The sequence below is a fragment of the Numenius arquata genome, chromosome 2 (genome assembly GCF_964106895.1).
Source record: "Numenius arquata chromosome 2, bNumArq3.hap1.1, whole genome shotgun sequence".
Lineage (NCBI taxonomy): Eukaryota > Metazoa > Chordata > Aves > Charadriiformes > Scolopacidae > Numenius > Numenius arquata.
Genome location: NC_133577.1, coordinates 94,710,448 through 94,731,277, shown reverse-complemented (window position 1 = coordinate 94,731,277; position 20,830 = coordinate 94,710,448). Strand labels below are relative to the sequence as shown.

The 20,830-nt window shown below is 39.4% G+C and overlaps 1 protein-coding gene across 5 annotated transcripts in view; it reads right to left on the bottom strand.

Moving 5' to 3' along the window:
* Positions 1-20,830, bottom strand: part of GRIP1 (glutamate receptor interacting protein 1) — a 230,661-nt gene that overhangs the window by 32,957 nt on the left and 176,874 nt on the right. For 2 of the 5 annotated variants that reach the window (XM_074168855.1, XM_074168857.1), the window contains exons 8-13: positions 16,425-16,572; positions 14,638-14,807; positions 8,865-9,020; positions 4,175-4,361; positions 3,244-3,389; positions 1,558-1,638 (exon numbers count right to left, since the gene is read on the bottom strand). In XM_074168855.1, the coding sequence (XP_074024956.1) occupies positions 1,558-1,638; positions 3,244-3,389; positions 4,175-4,361; positions 8,865-9,020; positions 14,638-14,807; positions 16,425-16,572 (888 nt within the window). Of the gene's footprint in view, positions 1-1,557; positions 1,639-3,243; positions 3,390-4,174; positions 4,362-8,864; positions 9,021-9,714; positions 9,871-14,637; positions 14,808-16,424; positions 16,573-20,830 lie in introns of all 5 variants that reach the window. The other 3 variants (XM_074168856.1, XM_074168858.1, XM_074168854.1) reach the window with 2 other exon arrangements.

Sequence of the window (20,830 nt, the reverse complement as noted above, 5' to 3'; positions counted from 1 at the left end):
CAAATAAAGAATTAATCCTAGACAAATTTCATATGCATTAAATGCCATTAATAAGTGGGATTAATATTTATAACGGATCATTTAATTTAAATATTAAAGATACTGCAATATACTCAGAAGAGCAGAACTAAGACCAACCAGGTGCTGCTCTGATTATATAAAGCACTAATTTTATAAAGCCCTAACTTTTCCAAGTTCCAAGTCAGGAAGGTATGCAAAGTTTGGAAGAGGACTGCTAAATACTAAATCCCAAGAACATTAACTTTCCATTCAAAGTTTACGCCTACAGACAGAAAAAAAAGTACAAGATGTCTGAATTCCAAAAAGCAATACAAATCAAATTATTAGGAAGACTGTATTTTTACAATAATCCTACGAACCATTACTGATCCTAAGAATAACATTCAAAGAGAACAGCCTCTCTCCAGGTTTCTCATTTCTCAATATTTTCATTTGCATAAATACACATAGAGCTATGATTTTGCTTCAAGCATCATATCACATCACATCTTACAGAATCCAACAATTACTCATTCAAGTGTGCAATGCAAGCAAATAGGCCTGCAGTGTCTCTCATTTGTTCCTCAGATGTAATTCTTAGCACTGGGTTCCCTGCTGTACTTTTGATTAACCTTATTCCATTGCGCTGGTGGAAGCTTTGAGAATGTAAGTCAAAGCACAACCTTCCCCCAAGACACATCAATAATTCCAAAGAAAAACTAATAGTCTAAGAAAGGCCACAACCATAAAGGAATGATAATTCTGGTGAGACCAGATTCTGCACTGTCATTAAGTATGTTAAACACAAACCCATTAACTTTGATATGGGTTTTTCTTCCTTCCATCAAGGAGTTTATCTGGTCATAATCCAGTCCCAACACAGCGTTTACAGTCTGCTCCCAAAATAAATAAGTATAAAACCACTTTCAAACAACAGTAACAAATACGTTTTGAAAACCAGACTAATGTACACCCTTATTGCCTTCTTTAGCAATCTCTGAAATCCCTAGTGAAAGGGGATTTTGCTATGTGACCTGCACATTTAGGATTGTCCACTAGTTTTACCCATTGAGGATGTATCTTCAGATTCTGGATTCTGAAGAAGAAAATAACCCCATGTATGTAGGTCCTCATGCCTGTGAGAACCCTTGAGTTCAGTGGGGTCCTGGTTCAAGAGCCTGTGAGACACCATGGTAAACTTTGCTTTAAACTTCCCAGCTATGGAAGTTTTTTTGCATGGGCCTAATTTTATTGACTTGTTTGGTTGTGTTTTTTTTTTTTTTTTTTAAATTTAACGGGAGTTAAATATGTGCTACAGATAAAGGAATAGGTCAAGCTTTAGGCCTGGCAAACTTCTGGCTTCTTTAACTACTAGAAGGGGAGTATAAATCTCTTACAAAATGATATTTCATCAGAGACAGAGTACTTCTAATCATTCCTTTCTAGAAAAAGGAAAAAGAAGCTTGTATCAAACCAAACATGAGTCTATAGCTGCAGAGCCTACTATCTGCAGATTATCCCATAAACGTGGTCTTAAAAACAAGCACTTTCACTTACAGCTTATGGTGATGCCAAGTTCCACATTATGCTTCTTTGGTAGTTTTACATGAAACGTTCCACTGCTTGGTATAACTGATTCTATTAAAAAATATTTAAAATGTTAGATAATTTATAAGGCACAGAAATTCCAAGTTCATGGAACTACACGTGTAGTTCTATACTGAAACCACATCAGCATCACAAGCCACAGATGAAACATGGATGCTGAAGGAAGGAAGTAGGACATATGAAGTATGATTTATTCCTCTATTGGTAATTTCACAGTAACTCAATTTTTTTTGAGGTTTAACTGAATTTATGGAGATTGCATGGGCCAGCAGCCAGCTGAGACTGCAGGTTTTTAGCTCATATGCACTTTCTGTGAGCACACGTGAAAATTTTAGCGCTGGCAGATAACTTTTAATTAAAGGAACAGGCGATCAAGTCTTAAGGATTTCGGGCGTTTGCTGCTGCAGGTCTAACAAGTTTTTAACTGTCTGCTCAGGTAACTGCCGTGGATTTTACATCTACTGGGAAGAAAAAGAATCAAAACTTCACTAATGGAGAAGAGCCTGGAGCTGACTGAGGCAAAAAAACCTAGAACACACAGCACTCTATTTGAATCCTGACTTTTGGCATTACTGCTAGCAGAAGTCTGGGCCTTGGCCTGAAAAGGAGCAATAGAAATTACAGCTATGGAAACATATAAATATGTATGTGGCAGAGGATTCTAGCCACGAGTATGAATCTGCTGTGATGGAGCAAATAAACGGTAGGGCACAAACAAGTCCAGGGACTGAAATACATGTGACTTCAGTTATATTTAAATGACTTTCCCATTATTCATTTTTTAATTTTTTCATATTTCATTTCCTATGTATATGAATGCACATATTGTATTTGGTGCTTTTTGTTAAACATGATACTAGATCTGCGCATATTAAAAAATTACGCAAAATTATTCTAGGAACCTCTAGATTGCTTTTGACATCATGATTTATAATACCATTAGCAATAATCACACTATGCAAAACACAGCACATGCAACATTGTCATGACTTCAAAGGAGCTACTGTCAGATGAACACAGAGTCCTTAGAAGTTTTTACTATTTACATAGTGAGGTAATGCACGCACATAATGTGTACTTGTTTGATTTACATAATTTGTGATTTCATAGGTGTATTCGTATGCTTAAACACATTACAGAAGAAAGGAAAGCCATTAGTAATAATAAAGATTCACCAGCAACATTAACAATGATTTTCCTGGCTTTTTAAAATTCAATTTCTATTATTTTGTTTGGATTGCTGGTTTGAGATACCGTAAGTGAAACTCTTTGGAGTTTTATGCTTATCCACCCTTTTATAATACTTTTCTGTCTTGTAAAATATTTCATTAGCTGGCCTGTAGAGGAACTGTTTCTATCTCAGGACAGAAAAATGTCTGGAAATAACTCAGAGGAGGGACTCTCCCCAAGTCTTACTACAGGACTTGTCATTTCTATTTGCGTTCTGAAGCATGCTGCAGGGATACATGAAATGAGAAAGCTGTACAAAGAGACACAGGTTTCAAATAGTCACTTGAAAACTGAATGGTGTGTATGTGAGAAGAAAGTCTCCAGCTTGGATGCCTAACACTTGCAATGTACTTGGGATTTATTCCTTCACTTCTCTTGCAAGACAGAATAACAGTATACTCATACCTGCGACATCAAATTCTATTTCCAAAGTGACCTTGTTGGTGATGGAGGAGTCTCTGAGCAGTTGATTGGCCTCATCAAATGTGCTGTCTTCCGTCGGGATACCGTTTATTGCCACTATTCTGTCTCCTATTTGCAGCACCCCACACCTTGGTACACAACGATATAGAACAACCATCAGATGTGCATGTTACCAGAACTGGCAATATCAAACACATTCAAGCTAACCTTGAAGGAGAAGTGTGGCACAGCAGCTCAACAGTCTACCCAGGCGCAGAGGGGACAAAAGCTGCTGCCACTCCTTTGCACCAGGATGCTATCAAGCACTCCCAGCATGGGTCGTGCTCTCCAGGTACCCCCAGGAAGAGGGGCACAGCCTTCATGCCTCCACCCCACCATGGACATTACCTCTGCCTGTGACCGTGGGCTACAGATGTTGTAGCTCTGCAATGGCAGCTAGTACTTGCCTGTTCAACTACTATTGTTCTCATGCCATGATTAAAGACATACATAAGCATGAAAATGCAATTTAAATGCTGCAATGAAATTGTAATAAAGTCAGAACTCTGGTATTCCCTAGTATTTGATTCTGTACCAAAACTGAATAGAGCTGGATATGGCCTCCCCCCATGGCACACTGAATTGTTACTATTTTGACTTCAGCAATGTTTCTGATTTTTTTTCGCCTTTTGCATGAATATAGCTTCCAGCCTCCTGCTGGAGGACTCTGGATGATAAAAACACTGGTGCTTGTCATCCTTCTTCTAGGTGATCAAGCATATGAAATATCATTGTCAGAACAGACAGTTTATTACCTGCCACACTTCCATTGAGCAAGGCCCTGCAATTTATCACAAATCGAAAGCAACAAGCCCAAAGTACCCCAAGGAATATTCACCAAAACGTACTTAGCAGTCAACTGAAAGAACCTCACCTTTCCGCTGGACTGTCAGACTCAATATAGGAAATGAGAGGTGGAGAAGACAAGGTCTCAGTAGCAAACACGCTCCCCTGGAGCTGTATCCCAAACCCTACTATGGGGTCAGCTGTCAGCACCACTTCTGTGGTTTCTGTGTGGACGACCTGCCCAGCCAAACCAACGGTGCTAGAGGCTAAAGACACTATAAAACAGAGCAGACCGGGATGAAAGACATTCATACACAGCAGAAATTTCATCGCTCTTTGAGAAAATTGATCTGTACAATAAACACAGTCCATGAAACTTCTCTTTTAAAGTCAATTTAGGGTAAAGTTTATAAATTATGCATAAACAGTTATGAAATATAAGAGAATAGAAAACATCTGGCTGTATGTTAGAATGCAGAAAGATAGTTATTGTACTGAGAAAAATAAATGTGTTTGACACCCCCACCCCAAAAATCTCAGAACATCCTTGAATCCTGTTTGCATTAGGTCTGAGGCATGGATGAGCAGAATTTTCACAGGAGCTAAGGGAACTGGAGGCACGAGCCCAGCTGTTATTCAGGCCAATTCCCACAAGCTCTTTTGAACATCTCAGAGCAATACACTGTTGTTAGCAACAAAGCACATGGCCCAGGCTTGCTTGCAAGAAATAAGGATGCATTCCTCTTGTACATGTTTACTACAAGTCAGCAATTTGTCAGGCTAATTAGGTAGTGTAAATAAGTTGAACAAACCCCTCTCTTTTAGCAACCAGTATATCTCAAGAGATTGTGAGAAAAAAAGTTCTTTGGGGTCTCTCAAAGGAACCAGAGGACCCTTCAGCGAGAAACAGAGGCAGCTACTTCTGCACTCCTGATTTATTCCCTCTCTCTGTTCTCATTCTTGTCCTGAACAGGCTGCATTACAGAACAAATCAAGATAAAAACAACATTGAGATTCAATGCAACTACCTATGAAAGGAGGAGACTGCACCTTTGGTTCTTTGATCTCTGCTTAAAGCTCTATTGTATCTTTGTTCGAATTCCCCCCAGTGACAGACTACTGCCTTTCATTATATCATACACAGAAAGCTAGAGTATTTTCAGTTCCTGTTCAGACCAGTAAAGTAACAGTATGGTACCATAATGACATTCCTCCAATGCCAAGGATTATGAATGTTTTTATGTTATAAATCTATGCTATTACCACTCCACCTCTAATTGCCTTCAAGACACATTGCTGCCTGAAGTAGCTACTCAGCATTAGGTAACAGTTGATGGTTTATCTGAGGGATAGTTTAGTTCATGGTTTATTTGAGGGGCAGTTTAACTGTGGAGCTGACTCTGTAACTTCATTACTCTTTTTCTAATACCCTACCAGGAACCTCTTACGACATTTATTTCAACTTTTAGGACAGCTAAGGTTTTAATTCACGTTAGGAAATTAAGTTAATATTTGTGGGATTTAAAACTCACCCTCATAAATCTTTTCATGATATAAACACTTAAAAGTGTCACTTAAAAGTGACAATTAAGAACTCCTCCCACTTCCAAAGAAAATGAAACAGAAACAGGAAAAAAAAAAGCAGAGATGAAAATACCCTTTCCAAATCAGGTAACAACAGCTATCTGCTAAGCCTCTATAAAATACGAGAGGTGCCCAAAACCATGACTTAGAGCTTGTTGGGGTTTGTAACTCCACAATAATTGCAGCAAGAAACTCTGCCAATTTTTTTTTGGCTTCTTGATGGATTCGAAGTTTTACAGGCCAGGAGGCAACCTTATGCTTTAAAAAGGGAGCATGGATGTGTATGTGGCTCCAGTGAACCCTCGTTGCTACTGCTAGGGGTACATTTTAGCATGCTTGCGTATTTTGCATCCAACTCTTGGCAACAATCCTGGGAGTTGCTTTACTATACTCTCTGCAGTATGTAAATAATAATCTCGAATTTGAAGATTATGTGCTTGTTACTTTTACTCCTGCAGCTGTACAAGAAGCAGGGCAAGAATAAGTATATGGATTAAAGGTATATGGATTAAAGGTAAGTATATGGATTATTATGCCTGCAGTCTCCCACTCTGACCCTTGGGAAAATGCAAAATGTTCACCATTCCTCCTGGTATCAGCTAAATTGGATGTGCTGAGAAAACAGCACCTGGGCACGTCTAATGCCCTCTCTAATTTCTACCAGATATGCAGCTCTAGAAACTATCATGTAAGTTGGTATAAAATTGCATCTTGCTTTCAAGTACTAATATGGAGCTATTATAAAATACTTCAGGATTTAAGCTTTAACCAAATAATAACCTAAGTGTTTCCACAATTAATACCATACTTTAAAGACAAAATAAAAAAAAGCAGAGGAAGAATAAAAATGGAAAGCAAGTGGCATAAAGCACATGACAGCAAGACATGCCTTCAATTTGTGTAGCCACATGTTTGGAAAGATTTGTGTAACTAATGCAATGATCGCAAAATCATGGCCATAAAAGTCTTGTAACCCCATGTACCATCACACTTCATCATCATGAATCTTGGCATGATCACATTAAGTTATGCAAGTTTTCCTAAATCATTGGCAATGTAAACTTTACAGCATCCTTCAACAATACATCCTTTTCTTCCCAAAGGACATCCTCAAAGATTTACTGTTATATTAATAAAGCCCTCAAATGACGCAATTAGATTAAAGAGAAAAAAAAAAATCAGTAAAATTAAGAGAGCATGCTACTCCTTTTCTATAAAAGGACAGCAATTGATGCTACCCGGTTCTCATGAGCTTCCCACAAAGGGAGAGTGGCAAGGTCTTTCCAATCCTGTCACTGGATGGTGGAAAGGTACAGGACCAGTCATTCCTATCACGGTCACCTGTAGCACATTCAGTCCAGTGTGGGTGGGTCTCTTAAACTGGCTGTTACTGCAGTCACAAGTACAGGTATAAGTCTAGCAACAGCGGTAAGAAATCCTGTGTGGGCTGAAAAGCAAGCTCCCAGAAAGGGCAAGCAAGCCTGGTTGGCCAGCTAATTCCTCCAAAGCCAGCTCTGATTCAGGGTTGCTGATGTAGTGAGGCACAGACTGACTCAGCGATGGGGCCAGTATTTTGTAATGCTCTATATCCATACCTCACAATGCAAATGCATAATGAACTACACCACAAAAAAGCCTCATCCTAATTCCTCCAAACTAGAGATTTACTTAATCACAGCAGCCTGTCATCCCCTGGTCCTTCTTGAGGAATCTTTCAGGTGGGCTGCAGTGCCTACGTGACTGTCTTAAATTAATGTCACTGGCCTTGTTTTGAGCCTTTGCAGGATAGCAAAGTACAGGGCAAGGCTTCCTTGAATGAAAAAATATTCAAAAAATATAATATGAGTAACAGCTGTCTCCATGATCCATAACAGGATTAGCTTTCAGGATTAACATTCCTTTGTTGGATGGAACAGCTATAATATAGCACAATCAAAGAACTATTTTTTGCATCCAGGATTATTTTACTATTCAAACCAATTACTATTAGTGTAACATTACTACCATTTTTCATGTGCACGTGAGGACATGTAAAAGCTGGACCCCTACTGATACCATGGCATGGATGGACACGCTATCTCCCTGTGACCTGAAAGAATGCATTAGAAGCTAACATGTCAACAGATGAGTTGTGAAAAATGGCTGATCAGATTACAAATCAAAAATGCACTTACAGGCAAAAGTTACATAAAAATATTTGCTTTACAAAAGAAATAAGAACAAGCAAGCAACAAAAAACTCTGCAAGAAAGCACAACCCCAATTCTTCTCTCAAGCATTTCCTCGCAACGCCATAGTGTCTGGCCTTGGTTGGAGGCTGCTGGTTTCCTCTGATTTTGCCATGACCATGGGAAATCTTTAATATGCTGTAATGCACAGCAGCTCAGTTTTTGCAGAGTAGACCTGTGAGCATTATTAGCCAGACCAGATGATTTACAGAGCAGTTCTCACCTCCCTGCTCTGGAGGAACCGAGCTGCTGCGGATCACAGGAGGACAGAGAAGCCAAAAGGAGAGGTGGCACTTACATGGAGTCTGGGAAACCACATGCTGATATAGCTATACTCTCTCTGGCCCAGCGAATACTTTGCAATACACAAAGTGGAACAGACTGAAATATATCAACCCTGGCTTGGGAAACTACTGACTCATGAGAAATTCATGCTTTGAATCCCAGAGAGTGGCCAGAAACAAGGCTATTTAGCCTTCACTATTATTTGTCGCTGATCCTCATAAAAATAATTGTGCAGCTTGTGCTGTAGAGGTAAATATTTAAACTACCTACGAGGTACCGTGTCAAGCTCTTCTTCCGTAATGTGATAGCTGAGCTTACCAGCAATCTGGTTTTGACTATTCACCTATGAATTTTATTCCCTGATGGAAACAGGAAGAGTTGAAAAAGGAATTTGAAAAATCACTCCAGTAACGGTATGACAAAACCTTGCAGGATTGTCTGAAGAAAACATTGCTTTAAACATTGCAGATGAGATAGTTAAGCTGTATGGCCTCTACTCATCTCATTTTAGTGTTGGACAAACATTTTTAAGCTGATGTTTCCGTACATCTAACAGAAACTCCAATTGTTCTCTCTTCTGCCTACCACATATTAATTAAGGTATTTTGTACCTTTTTTTCTATATCTTCCCCCTCCTCCACCCATTCACTGCACATTTTGAGCAAATGCTGTTACCACCTACAGGAGCTTTTGAAGTCCTTCTTTTTCATCCTCCGCCTCATCATTGTCCCACGTGGGCTGGTGGAGTAGAGGCTGCGAGGTAAGGTCCCCATGTTCAGGGAACTCAGGCTGTATGCACTCATGGAGGTAGGAGAGAAGGATGAAGACACCAAAGCTGCTGTAAGAAATCAAAAACTTGGCATACAGCACTCAGTCTTCACAGAAGAGTGCGGCACATGCCTGTAACTCATCAATGAATAAAACAACGTGTATGATGCATAGAATGGTTTGTGCATTTCCAGTAAGAAAGACATTAAAGCACATAGGTGACCCTAGGTAAAAATGTAGCCAGCGTTTCATGAGAATACCTGCTGGAAGCTAACAAAGATACTGCAAATACAAAAAGTACATTCATAGTACACAATTTATTTTAGGTGAAGCATGTTAAATTAATTTTTTTAACACATACTCATGAACCAATGCAGATCAGTATGTCTAGATACACTGACTTTAGAAATGCCTTTGTGTAATAGGTAATTTCTGACAAAAGATTTGTAAACAATGCTTTGCATTCAAAAATCATGCTTTATATAGACTAGTCAAATCTAATGGTCTACTCATAGAAGAGCTGATTCATTCAGAATTTTCAAGCCTTTTTCTGTGTACAAGGGTCGCCTTGTTAAAGGAAGCAAAAGGTGTAAAATGTCAGAAATAACCTTGGCATGGCTATGAAAAAGAATAGCATCCATAAAACTGAAAGGGTTTTAGCACCTGAAATGGGAGAAATATGAGTGAAAGAAGAGAGGAGGGAGGAGGAAGAAGAAGAAGAAGAGAAGGAGAATATGTCAGCAGGAAAAAGCGTGGAACGTTACGAAGGCTTTTTTGAGGAGGCGTTTTCTGGAATTTCAAGGCTGGCATCCTGCAATGGTCAGGGTGGTAGGTGTTATAATGGTGGTAGGTGAGGAGGCTGCTGTGGCTGTTGGCACACGAATCCCAGGTAAGTTGCCTGTTGCTTCTTTGAACATTCACTGCCCGCATGAAGGGATGATGGAAAATCAGAAAACAAAAGGACCAGAGAAGAGGGAAAAGTAACTGAAGTGCACAAACAACAACAAAAAAGAATCAAAAAATGAAAATAAATTGAAAATAAAATAAAATAAAATAAAATAATATAATAAATAACCTGGTCTTGTCTTCTTACCAGGGGGTGCTAACTTGATGAACAGAAATATTTTTTCTCAGAATAAATGCTGTTGATTGTGTTTTTTTGTTTTCTTGTATTTGTTTTTAAAAAGATTAGTACTGAATCAATTTCTAATCTCACTTTGGTTTCAGGAGTTACAATTGCAAACTTTCTCAGAAAATACTAAGAAAATACATATGACCACTAACGGAAGGTTAGGAAGTCTCTGCTTGTATTGATCTACATTAAAAAGATCAACAAGATACTATATACAGCACTGCCTGGAATGGAGATGTTTACTTGCCACTCATTTAAATTTACTGCATTGACATTTTAATTTTGACACCATCTATTGTTGGCACTACACTATTCTGTGCAGTAAACGACTTCCCTGAGCCAGCAGCAGAAAAACTCTATCATGAAGCCTGGTTAATAAAGGAGTTCCTATTGATTAGTTGGATGTGTGATTTAACATGGTTTTTTTTAAACTTGATCTTCAAATCTTCAAAAATGATCTTTTTCTGGATGAAATTTGAGACCACATTTGATTGCTGATTCTACATATGGAGAGTCTTGGATATGACAGAAGGGAAGGCCAGTATTTACCAAGAGAATGGAAAGCATTTCAGTTGATATTAAATCAAATATTAAAAGGAAATTATTTAAGTCACCCTTCATTAAATACTTTCTATTCATCATTAAATTCAGCATAACTGTATCCTTACTGAACTGTAGAGGAACACTTCAAACTGGGAAACACTCACTGAATTTTTGTCTTAAGAACACTGAGGGATTCACCAATTCTATGAAACTTCAAGTTACAGACCTTGGCCCATGAACCAAAGTGTCTCTGTGTCTCTCTGCTACCTGCTATATCTATAATAGCTGCAGATGCATATGACCCTGTGCTGGACTTTAACAGTAGCCAGAAATCTTGACTGTTCAGGTTGGACCCACATCTCGTGTTCACATCTTACTCCATGACACAAAATAAGGGGGAAAAGGGCAGCCATCACAGTAAGCCCTGCACAGTGCCAGAAAGAAAGCTACCCTTCTGTTTCACTTCATGTTACAGGAGTAATGATTTGCCAATTGCCTGAATATATAAACCTTCCTCTGACTTAAAAGCAATGCCTGTCACCACAACGAAGAGTGCGTACCAGGGAAGGGGGAGGAAAAGGAGAGTGCAGGGGCCTACCATGTCCCCGCAGCCGTGTGAGGCGTTTGGGACTCTGGCGGCCCCAGCACTGCCAGGCCTGGTGTCCTGGTTTCAGCGACACAGGACTAATTTCTCTTCTAATGCTTGGGAAAACTACACTTTTAGAAGACTCTAGTGTCTGAATTCATAAAAATATTTACTTTATAGCCAGCTATGGTATGTGGGTTTCAAGGTCTCCATGCTTTCGAGCCTGGCCGGGTGCAGGGATGAGGAGGAGCAAGACCCGGGCACTTGACCCAAGCTGGCCAACAGGATTATTTCATACCATGAACATCACATTCAATATAAGTTAGAAAATTTGCTGAGGAGTTCTCTCTCCCTTGATGGCGGCGGTCCAGAGAACTTCTTGTCCTGGTGCTGGACCCCTGAGTCCTTCCCTTCCTCCTGAAGCCGTAGCGCTCGCAGTGTCTGACATTTACTGTCCACTGCTGGGAGTGCACAGCTTCCTGCTGATAGAATGGGCTGAGTATAATCCTCGTATATTTTATATTGATATCAGGATCAATACTGGTTCTTTACTATTATTAATGTTAATTATTTAGTCTTATCCTATTAAATCTATTTAGATGTCAACCCCCGTGTTTCCTTGCTTTCCCTGCTTCCCCATCCTGGGTGGGGAAGGGTCATCAGGTGATAGAATAATTATCTAAATGACAATAAATTGTGAGTTTCTCAAACCATAACACCTGGCTCTGCACCCCAGGTCAGGGAGCCCTGGGCCTGCATCCCTCCCTGAGAGCACCCCTGCTGTGCTCCGACGTGTTTGAATCAAAAGAATTAATTTTTTTTTAATTTTTTTCTCCTCAACAGGTAACAAAGATGAGGGTGGGGTGCGACACCAGCGCCAGGAGGAGTGCTTGGTGCCACCAGCCAGCCTGTGCCTCAGGGTACCTCATCTGCTTTTGGAAAATCTCACGTCAGCCAGACAAGTCCCAGAAACAGCAGCAGTAGCCTGATATGGCCATATGTATCTTACAGACTTATCATTATCTTTTTCAAATGAAACTGTCTCTTTGATTATGGGCACAGACAGCAAGATTTCCGAACTATGGTGTAAAAATTAAAATCTGATAAGAACAACGTGACCAGGTGGATTTTCATTATTTTCAAGTTGCTGTGAGCCTTGTTTAATTAAAAAGACTGCTTCCAGCAGGAAATTATCTGGTAGTCTTTGATTTTTTTTTTAATGTTTTATTTTCATGCTGAGAGTAGAGACAAAAATGTCCCACAAAGTGGGAAGGTACACAAATTCAGTTTGCTCAGCTTGTAGAAGGATAATCCCAATTCAACAAAAGTTCTGTAAAAGAAAATCCTGTCGTGTGTAACTGTAGTAATTTAGCAATAATTTGAGCTATTCCAACCCAGGGTTGTGTACAGTGAACATAAAACTAATGGGGCAGCAAGAGAAATGAATGTTTGCAGCACAGTGCACACACACACACACACAAAAAACATGAAAAAAAAATCTGATCTTTTATAGTGCTCTCCATTTTATTTTAGGGCTAAAATTGCAATTTATTTTATATACTTTCTTGCCTATTTTTAATTCCTAACATGTTCCCAGAATACCAATAACTGGGCTCAACAGATATAGCCCTAATGACTCAGCTTATCCCAGACACATAAAGGGAGCTTTTCAAACTCTGCAGCATCTAGGCCATACCACACCTGATGAAAGGTTGTTTCCAAAAGGGTACTTGCTTCCATAAAGCATGTTACATCTTGAATCGGTCATGATTTTTGGAGTAGCATCACTTGGTGAGGGGCTGGGAAGCGCAGTAAACATCCTAGTTCTTCTGTCTTACTTTAGAAAGCAAGTTTATTACCTCAGGGAGATCTCTCCCCAAAAGATGTGCTTATCTAGCTTTTGCAGATCCCCTTGATACGATTTTGTAATGGCCAGTTCTTAACTCTGGCATGGTGAGAGCCTTGCTTTTTCTAAGCATCTACACTGGATCAAGGTGACTAGTACATTAATGGCATCAATTTGTTTTAAATGCTGGTTAAGAAACCAACTGCTTGAAGTAATACAATCATCCACACAAATCTTTGGGCCTGGTACTCATCTTCCCAAAATAAACACTCTTCAAAGGTTCTTTAGCCAGCCAAAAATTGATTGTGTGACATCTTCCCTTCAAAAAAATGAAAGATCTGTTTGCAATGTACTGTCATAACTGAAAAGAATGGAAATATTTTGCAAAATTTCGTCTCCATCTCATTCTGCTTCTGCAGTATCATTCCCTGCTCCCTCACCCCTCTAACTGGCTTAAGTAGAAAGGGAAAACAGATGCAGCTGAATAATGGAAGAACTTGGTATCGCGAGGGCTACTTTTTTTTCACCCTGGTCTTGGAGAAACAAGGGTCTCCTCAGCCACTAGTTCAATATTCACCACTCTGACAAACCAACTAAAGCGTCCCCATCCAGGGACAGCTTGGATCTTAGATAGGTGTCAAAGAACATTTACCATTACTGACATTTCCAGACCTCAGAAATACTGTCATGGTCTAAAGAAGACGGCACAGTATCGCAGGCTCAGAAAATGGTACCACTGGTTCATGCTGCAACACAGGTACCTGCTCTCTGTGAATTTGATAACCCTTGTTACTTTGACGTCCACCAGCATGCGGTATCTTAGACTGAATTTATGAATACTGTGAATTAGTCACTTTCTCAGGATTAGTTAGAAGACAAGACAGGCAGCCCCCATCTTCAAATACTAAGACTTTTTATATATATTTAATTTGAAAATGGATAGCCATTCTCTTCAAGCATGTTGGTATGAAATAAATATCATGGGGAAAAAGGGCTGGGATCTAGGAAACTGTTTCCAAACAACCCTTTTTCGTAAGCACTGACAATGAATACATGAAGCAATCTCAGAAGTACTTTAAAAGATGATGGCAACAGATAATAATGCCATTAACATGAAAAAATACACTGGGCTTCTTTTGAGCTATTTTAGGGGAGAACAGGTGTTAATATTGAAGTGGTCATAACAGACTATCAAGTCAATATGCTGAAAGGAAGGTGGCTGTGGTCCTTCCTCCCCCCTCTAAATTTAAGAAGCAAGTTAGAGATTCATTTACTGAGGTTCCTAGTTGCCCCCACAATGATTGCAACAGTAGAGTCAACAGGTGTCTTTATGTACATCTACAAGTGCGCAGAGCCATTTCCCGGTAAAACATTTCCCTCTCTATCCATAGGAATCTCAGAGGGTACATTAAGGCTGAGAAAACACAGAGCTTCTTAGAAACTGCAGAAGCATAACCTGGGGAGCTGAAACAACGTTTACAGCCATAACTGCCGCGATAGCTTCCTTGACCATTCAGCAAGGGCAGGCAAAGTAAAAGACAGAAAAAGAAAGGAGTATTTGGTGCTACAAATCCTCTTACCGTGCTCTGGGCCTTTCAGCGCTAACCGTGTCTGGTGGTGAGGAAGGATCTCAAGTTTGACGTTATCCGCTGCATTAGCCAAAAATTGTGTTGCTTCTGCCAGTGTACAGTACTCCATGCTGGTGCCATCAATGGACAGAATGTGGTCTCCTACATGTAATGCACCACATCTACATAAAAGGGGAAAAAAACTCGGTATGATCAGGTATGCTCTTTGCTTGGAAAATGAGTTTTACTGCCTTCAAACTGGTCATGACAACTATGAGCGTGTTCTCTTTTTTTCGAGAGAGATTTGTGTTTTGTAGGCATTGTCACTGGTCAGACTTTATATCTTTTAGTACAAACCTTAAAAACAATTCAGTTAATACAGTATATGCCAAGACATCACTCACAGAACTAGAATGGGGTATCTGACTATAAAAATATGTGTGAATGGCAGCAGAATAAAATGAGAAGGGCTTAAGGAGACTCAAATAACTTGGTCACATATCCCTCACACAAGCACCCAGTTCATCATTTTTTGAGCTATAGTTCCAACATTTATTAGTACAAAAGCTGTAAATGATGATGAAATTATGCAGTAGTCAAACAAATAATGAAACCAGGGCTAGCATGGTGACTTCAGGAGTGGGGTGGGGGAAGGGGGCTATCTGCTAGATCTCGCTGCACTCAAAAGACTGGCTACTGGATGAGTTGAGAAATGCAAACACAGCAGTCAGCATCCCGACGTACCAGTCAAGTAGACAGCTCCTTTAATTGGTTACCCCCTGTGAAATGGGAAAAAACAGAGGGAGAAAATTAAAGCATCCTGCACCATTGAACTGGAGAACACCCCTGGATCAATGGCCGTCACTCTCAAAATTTCTACTGTAGGGAAAAGCCCACAGAGGAGCTGTAGACTCACTGCTACAAGTGGGTGCTACCAAAAGCACCGTTGTCAAAGAGGAGTTAACAAGGTAGGGTGACTGGGGACATGCAGGAGGAATTTGCTGCTGAAACGTAATATTTAAGGATTTTTTAGATAGAGATATGTATATAGAAATATACTGTATATGTGTAAACACATACACACACACACACACACACGCACGCAACCCAGAAAGGATCCCACAGCTCTGTTAACAGAGGCTTTGACTGTTGGGGAAAACTATCTACCATTTTTAAAATGGTTTAAATGGTTTTATTTAAAGGTTTAAATGAAGTGGAAAAAATTACTGCAAAATAACTCCAAGATACAGAAGCCAGTCTTCCTAATACCTCAGTCTTATTCTAAAATATCAATAAAAAAATCCAGACATAAGGAGTTCCATTTCACTGTGCTACAAGAATGAGTGATATATTCTAAAAGAACACTTCAAGGTTGTGAAGCCTCGAAACTTACTTCTCTTGACAGCTGTTCCATATTGTATGTTTACTTTAAGAATTCCAGGGGGTTATTTATTTTTTTTAAATACCAATCTCTGCTGCAGCATTACATTTAATACTCAGAGCAGAGCTCTCAACTTCTGTGTTGCATAGTGCAAGCAGACAGTCACATTTTACGTGGGGGCTGGCTTATGTCATTGAATACTATGTGAACGAGCTAAAGTAAATGCTGCCCTGGAAGTCTTAAACTCAGCAGTATGGAACAACAACCTGACAAAGTGCTGATTTTAAGACCTAACAACCTTGAGAGCATCTGGTTTCGTGAAATTCATCAAAAAATGGAAGGGTTTCTTTAATACCAAACCAAAGTAGAAATAAAATGGATGTATGGACCTGCAGTGCCAGCTCTCTGTCACACTCACCTGTCTGCAATACTTGCAGATTTGATTTTGTCTATGACAATGACCTGTTTGTTGCAGCACATCGAGGTAGTTAGTGCAACCCCAAGAGCAGCACCGGGAGTTTTGGCAACTTCAACCAGCAGTGGCCCAGACGCTGTTGCTACCGAATCTGTTAAAATTAGACATCAAAAGATCAGTGTTAGACCCATGTGGTCCTTATGCCATTTCATATTTTTCCCAACTTTAAATCTCCATGGCTATTCTATTTCTCTAACCAGACAACAAGCCACTTAAAGAAATTCTGGAATAACATCAATTTAGGTGTCAAGTAAATAAAAGCAAAAGGAGGTTTGTGAATCTGGGATGTCAGAAAGCTTCTGAGTGCTGTGGAATCAGAGATGCACCAGGTTAGGGAACTAGGATGTGTTAGTGAATCACTCTATTGCACAACTAATCTAAAACTCACCTGAAATTTAAAACAGGCATGCTGAAGAAATAGAATTAATAAAAAAGTAGAATATTATCTGAAAAAAATTATGAACTGAAGAGGTTAGAGAAGGATGCTAAATTGATTTCCAGAAAAGAAGGGGAAGGTCTGTTCACAACAGCTGTAATAATTAAATCAAGAAGGTGAAGCAAGGGTCTACCAGAAATCGCTCACAAAAAGAAAGGGCAATTTAGGAGAAAATGGAGAAAATGCAGGAGGCATGACAGCTAGAAATAGTAGGAGTTAAAGCAAAATGCATGTGAGGAGGGTCAGAAGATTCTTGTAATATGCTGTCACTGGATAAAGTACTGCCTTGTAACAGGGCACAGATAGTAAATGACCAACACTGAAACAAGAAAGCAGAAAAGCAGAAGGCAGCAATAGTCATGACTGATGACTGTGGTGAGGAACTATGCCCAAGAGAGACAAGTGCTAGACCGAACAAAGAAAAAAAGACAGCAGGCTGCTTCCTAAATGCCAAAACAAAGCAGGCAGTGATAAGGGTGAAGTACATTTTGGAGACTGCCTGAGAACTCCTACTAACCGATACCTATTGATCAACCACTGATCTCAGTGGAGCAAGATACAGTAAGGACATAAAAACACCGAGACAAAGAAAGTGGTATGAGAAGCCTTTGGAGGTGCTTACAATCAGAATAACTCAAAAATGAATAACCAAAGACTTATGCTGAAGCAGTTACCAAATGTCTTGAGATTCATATTCACAGAGTACTGGAGCCTTCTGGAAGAACACTAGGAGAATGTTCAACTGAGATGTCTCTCAGAAGTTCCTGAGACTGAAGCTGTAAAAGAACTGCAGCTGGTCTTCAAAGTATGAAAGAGAAGATAGATATCAAGAAATTCCATTCAGTCTTAAATCTAGAAAATTAGTCCAAACCGTAATTCTGACACAGAAGAGAAAGACTGTGAAACAGTGTATTATTGTATAAAATTAACAAGCTGTACGATGGTACAAGAAATTGAATGAGAGCTTGATTAACTAACACTCAGCTAAGGTGCTATTCCTAGCTAGAGAGTAATGTAGGTAAAGTGAATATAGAAATAAAGTGAAAAAAAGTTGCTTTTATGGAATAACATACAGTCCCAGTAAAGCATCAGTTAATTATTATAGAACTCCTTTTTTCCCCACAACTTGAAATAATTTTTATATTCTTGTTGTCTTTTTTTCAGTGAGAAACTTGAGGATTTGAAAGTGCCTATTAAATCTGAGTGATTCCTTTTTGTGCCCAACTGGGACTGACTTTTTAAAAGCTGAACTTCCACAGGTGCTACCAAAACAAGCTGCTCCATAAATCTGAACCAAACTTTACATCGTGATCCAACAGAAGAGAGTCCACCCAGCAGCATTCCTACCTGGAGCTTCAGGCACTAAATAGCTTTAAAGCTGGAAGAACTGCCCTCAGCAGCTACGTCTCTTTCTCTAGTAACTAAAGAAGGAGGTTATGGCAATCGAAGCCCTGCCTTACTTAGACCCTTGGCCGAGGCATCTAAGGCAGGACTCACATAGTGACTTGCATAGAGCCAAATAAGCACATGCAGCAGAGGAGAATTTATGAAGTCGCAATTCCCATTCCTGTGCTGAGAAACAATTATTTTCTTCTTGAATATTCCAGTGGTTTCTGGAGCTCCAAACAAGCTTGTACTTACAAACACATGGGAAGAGGCTCAAACAACATTTGTCACCAGTACTGTGACAAAGGTCTGAACTCATGTTGATACAGAAAATGGCAAAGCTCAACTTGTTATTGGCCTATCACAAGTTCTTTCTGTAACAATTGCCTCGAGGAGAGGAGAAGAAACTAAATGCAAGTATCTGTTGAGAATGAGTAAATCTTTCAAGATGCTGCTCCGGAGTTACTTGAGAAATGCACGATCAGCTTATGCCCTAGTGTTATTTCCCATGTGCCTGTTGAAATGCACAGGGAAGGCAAACCAAGGCAGCCAGGATGAATAAGTAAGATAACTACATTAGAGGAACCAGAAGAGAAGAAATGGAGTGTGTCTAACTGTGGAAAATAAACACAAGGAAGAGAAATCGGAAGGCAATAATCAAGCACACATTCCCTGACAGAGAAGGATTAGTTTATCAAGTTGAAGTAAAGCATGGATATGAAAAATGAATCATACAGGTATAAATAATTCATGTGTGAAGATGTTTCAGTCATTAAGATATTTACACCGTGACTGAAGCACTTACACACGATGCTGATTTATTGGCTATGTAATTACATAAGATATACTGATGAATGTTTGCGTGAAAAACGCTCTAGATTTTTGATTTTGTTAATCATTTTTCTCACTTTTGAGCACTGCATCTCAATCAGTACAAGAAGCTTGATTAAAAACTCCCAGAGGAAGAAGCATTGCTTTCCGCATGCTAATGCATTTCTTCAGCTAGATAGCAGCTTACCTTTATTATTGGACAGCTTAAATCACTGGCAACAAAGGTTTTTATTCTGAATATACTTTTATGGTTTGTAAATATACTATATGATGTATAAAAAAGGTTTGGATAAAATAAGCAGTGTTACCACCCTTGCTCACCTCAAAAGATAATCACAAATGATTTTGAAATTGGAAAAAAAAATAATTTAGCTCAACAAAGTGATCCTCTTACATGCGTTTCTTTATGTCCTTTCAAATGTATGTATCTGCTAATCCTTACCTTTCCTTATGGCTTATCAAATCCAGTTTAACAACTGGTGGGTGGCGGAGAACAGAAAACCTCTTTAGGATTCCCACAGTGGGGAAGCCAAAAAGTGAGCTGCTTGTATTAGGCAGCAGAGGATCTACATGTGACCATGACACCACCCAAACCACGACATACCTATAAACACCCTAAAAAGGGAAAAGCTTCAGTCACAGCTTGCAATCAGTAATGACACTAAATCCACAGAAAGCCAAACTTTATTAGTTTATGATGCCTTTTATTTTTTTTTTTTTCCTTTCCAAAGCCTTCTTGTACTTAAAGCTGGGAAGTGCTGCTATATTGTGAGCTTGTTCTTGTACGAACACTGAGCTCTGTTGCTACTATCTGTGCTCTGCAGCTTCTCACTTCTCTAACTGGAAGGTTTTGGGTGCTTTCTTTTTTTTTTTTTTTCAGAAGTCACGGCAATACAAGGTACAAATAATTTTTTCGAGCAGCTTAAACGAGCCAGACAAGGAAGCAGGATGTCAAAACAGATTTTGACCTTAAGAGCCAGCTCAACCAATTGAAACACACAGCTCCACAAGACTGCTATTGATCTTGCCTGGATGCTGCTGTATCTTCTAGCAATGATGTGAGTGACAAACAAGTGGATACCTAACTACCTCATCAAGCTTCTTCCCTATTAAGTGTCCACAGGCTAACAATTTTTTCACCTTAAAATTGTATATAGCAGGTCCATGTAGTCTTCTCTGTTGTTTTGTTGTGATTCTCTGACTGAAAGCAGTGAAAAAAAAAAAAAAAGGCAAGTCTGCGCTGGTTCAGATCAGTAAATAAATACATAGCTCCTCCAGCCTTGCAGTTCTCCCAATGCAAAGTTTTAATGCTTTTGTAGCAATGCATTCACAGATGTAAATGTGTCTCACTCCTGTCAAAACAGAAGCCAGTATTTCACAGACATTTTTTCTTGGTCAAAAAAAGGGTACTCTCCTACTCCTCACACCTATCTTTGTTACCTTCATACAAATTCTTTGCAGCCCACAGAGAACAAGTAGAGCAATCTCTCCCTCAGGTAGGAGCTTTCTTTTGTCCATTCAGTTCTTGTCAGTACACCAAATTCTTCACCTTCTCTCTCTTTTTCTGTAATCCTAATTTTTATACCCAGTACCCGTGTGCCTCATGCTCAGGCTAGTCAAGTAAGCATAATGTTAATTAGAACAACGGGACACCCAAATTATATTTTCAGATATTTTCAGAGCAGTAACCCTCATT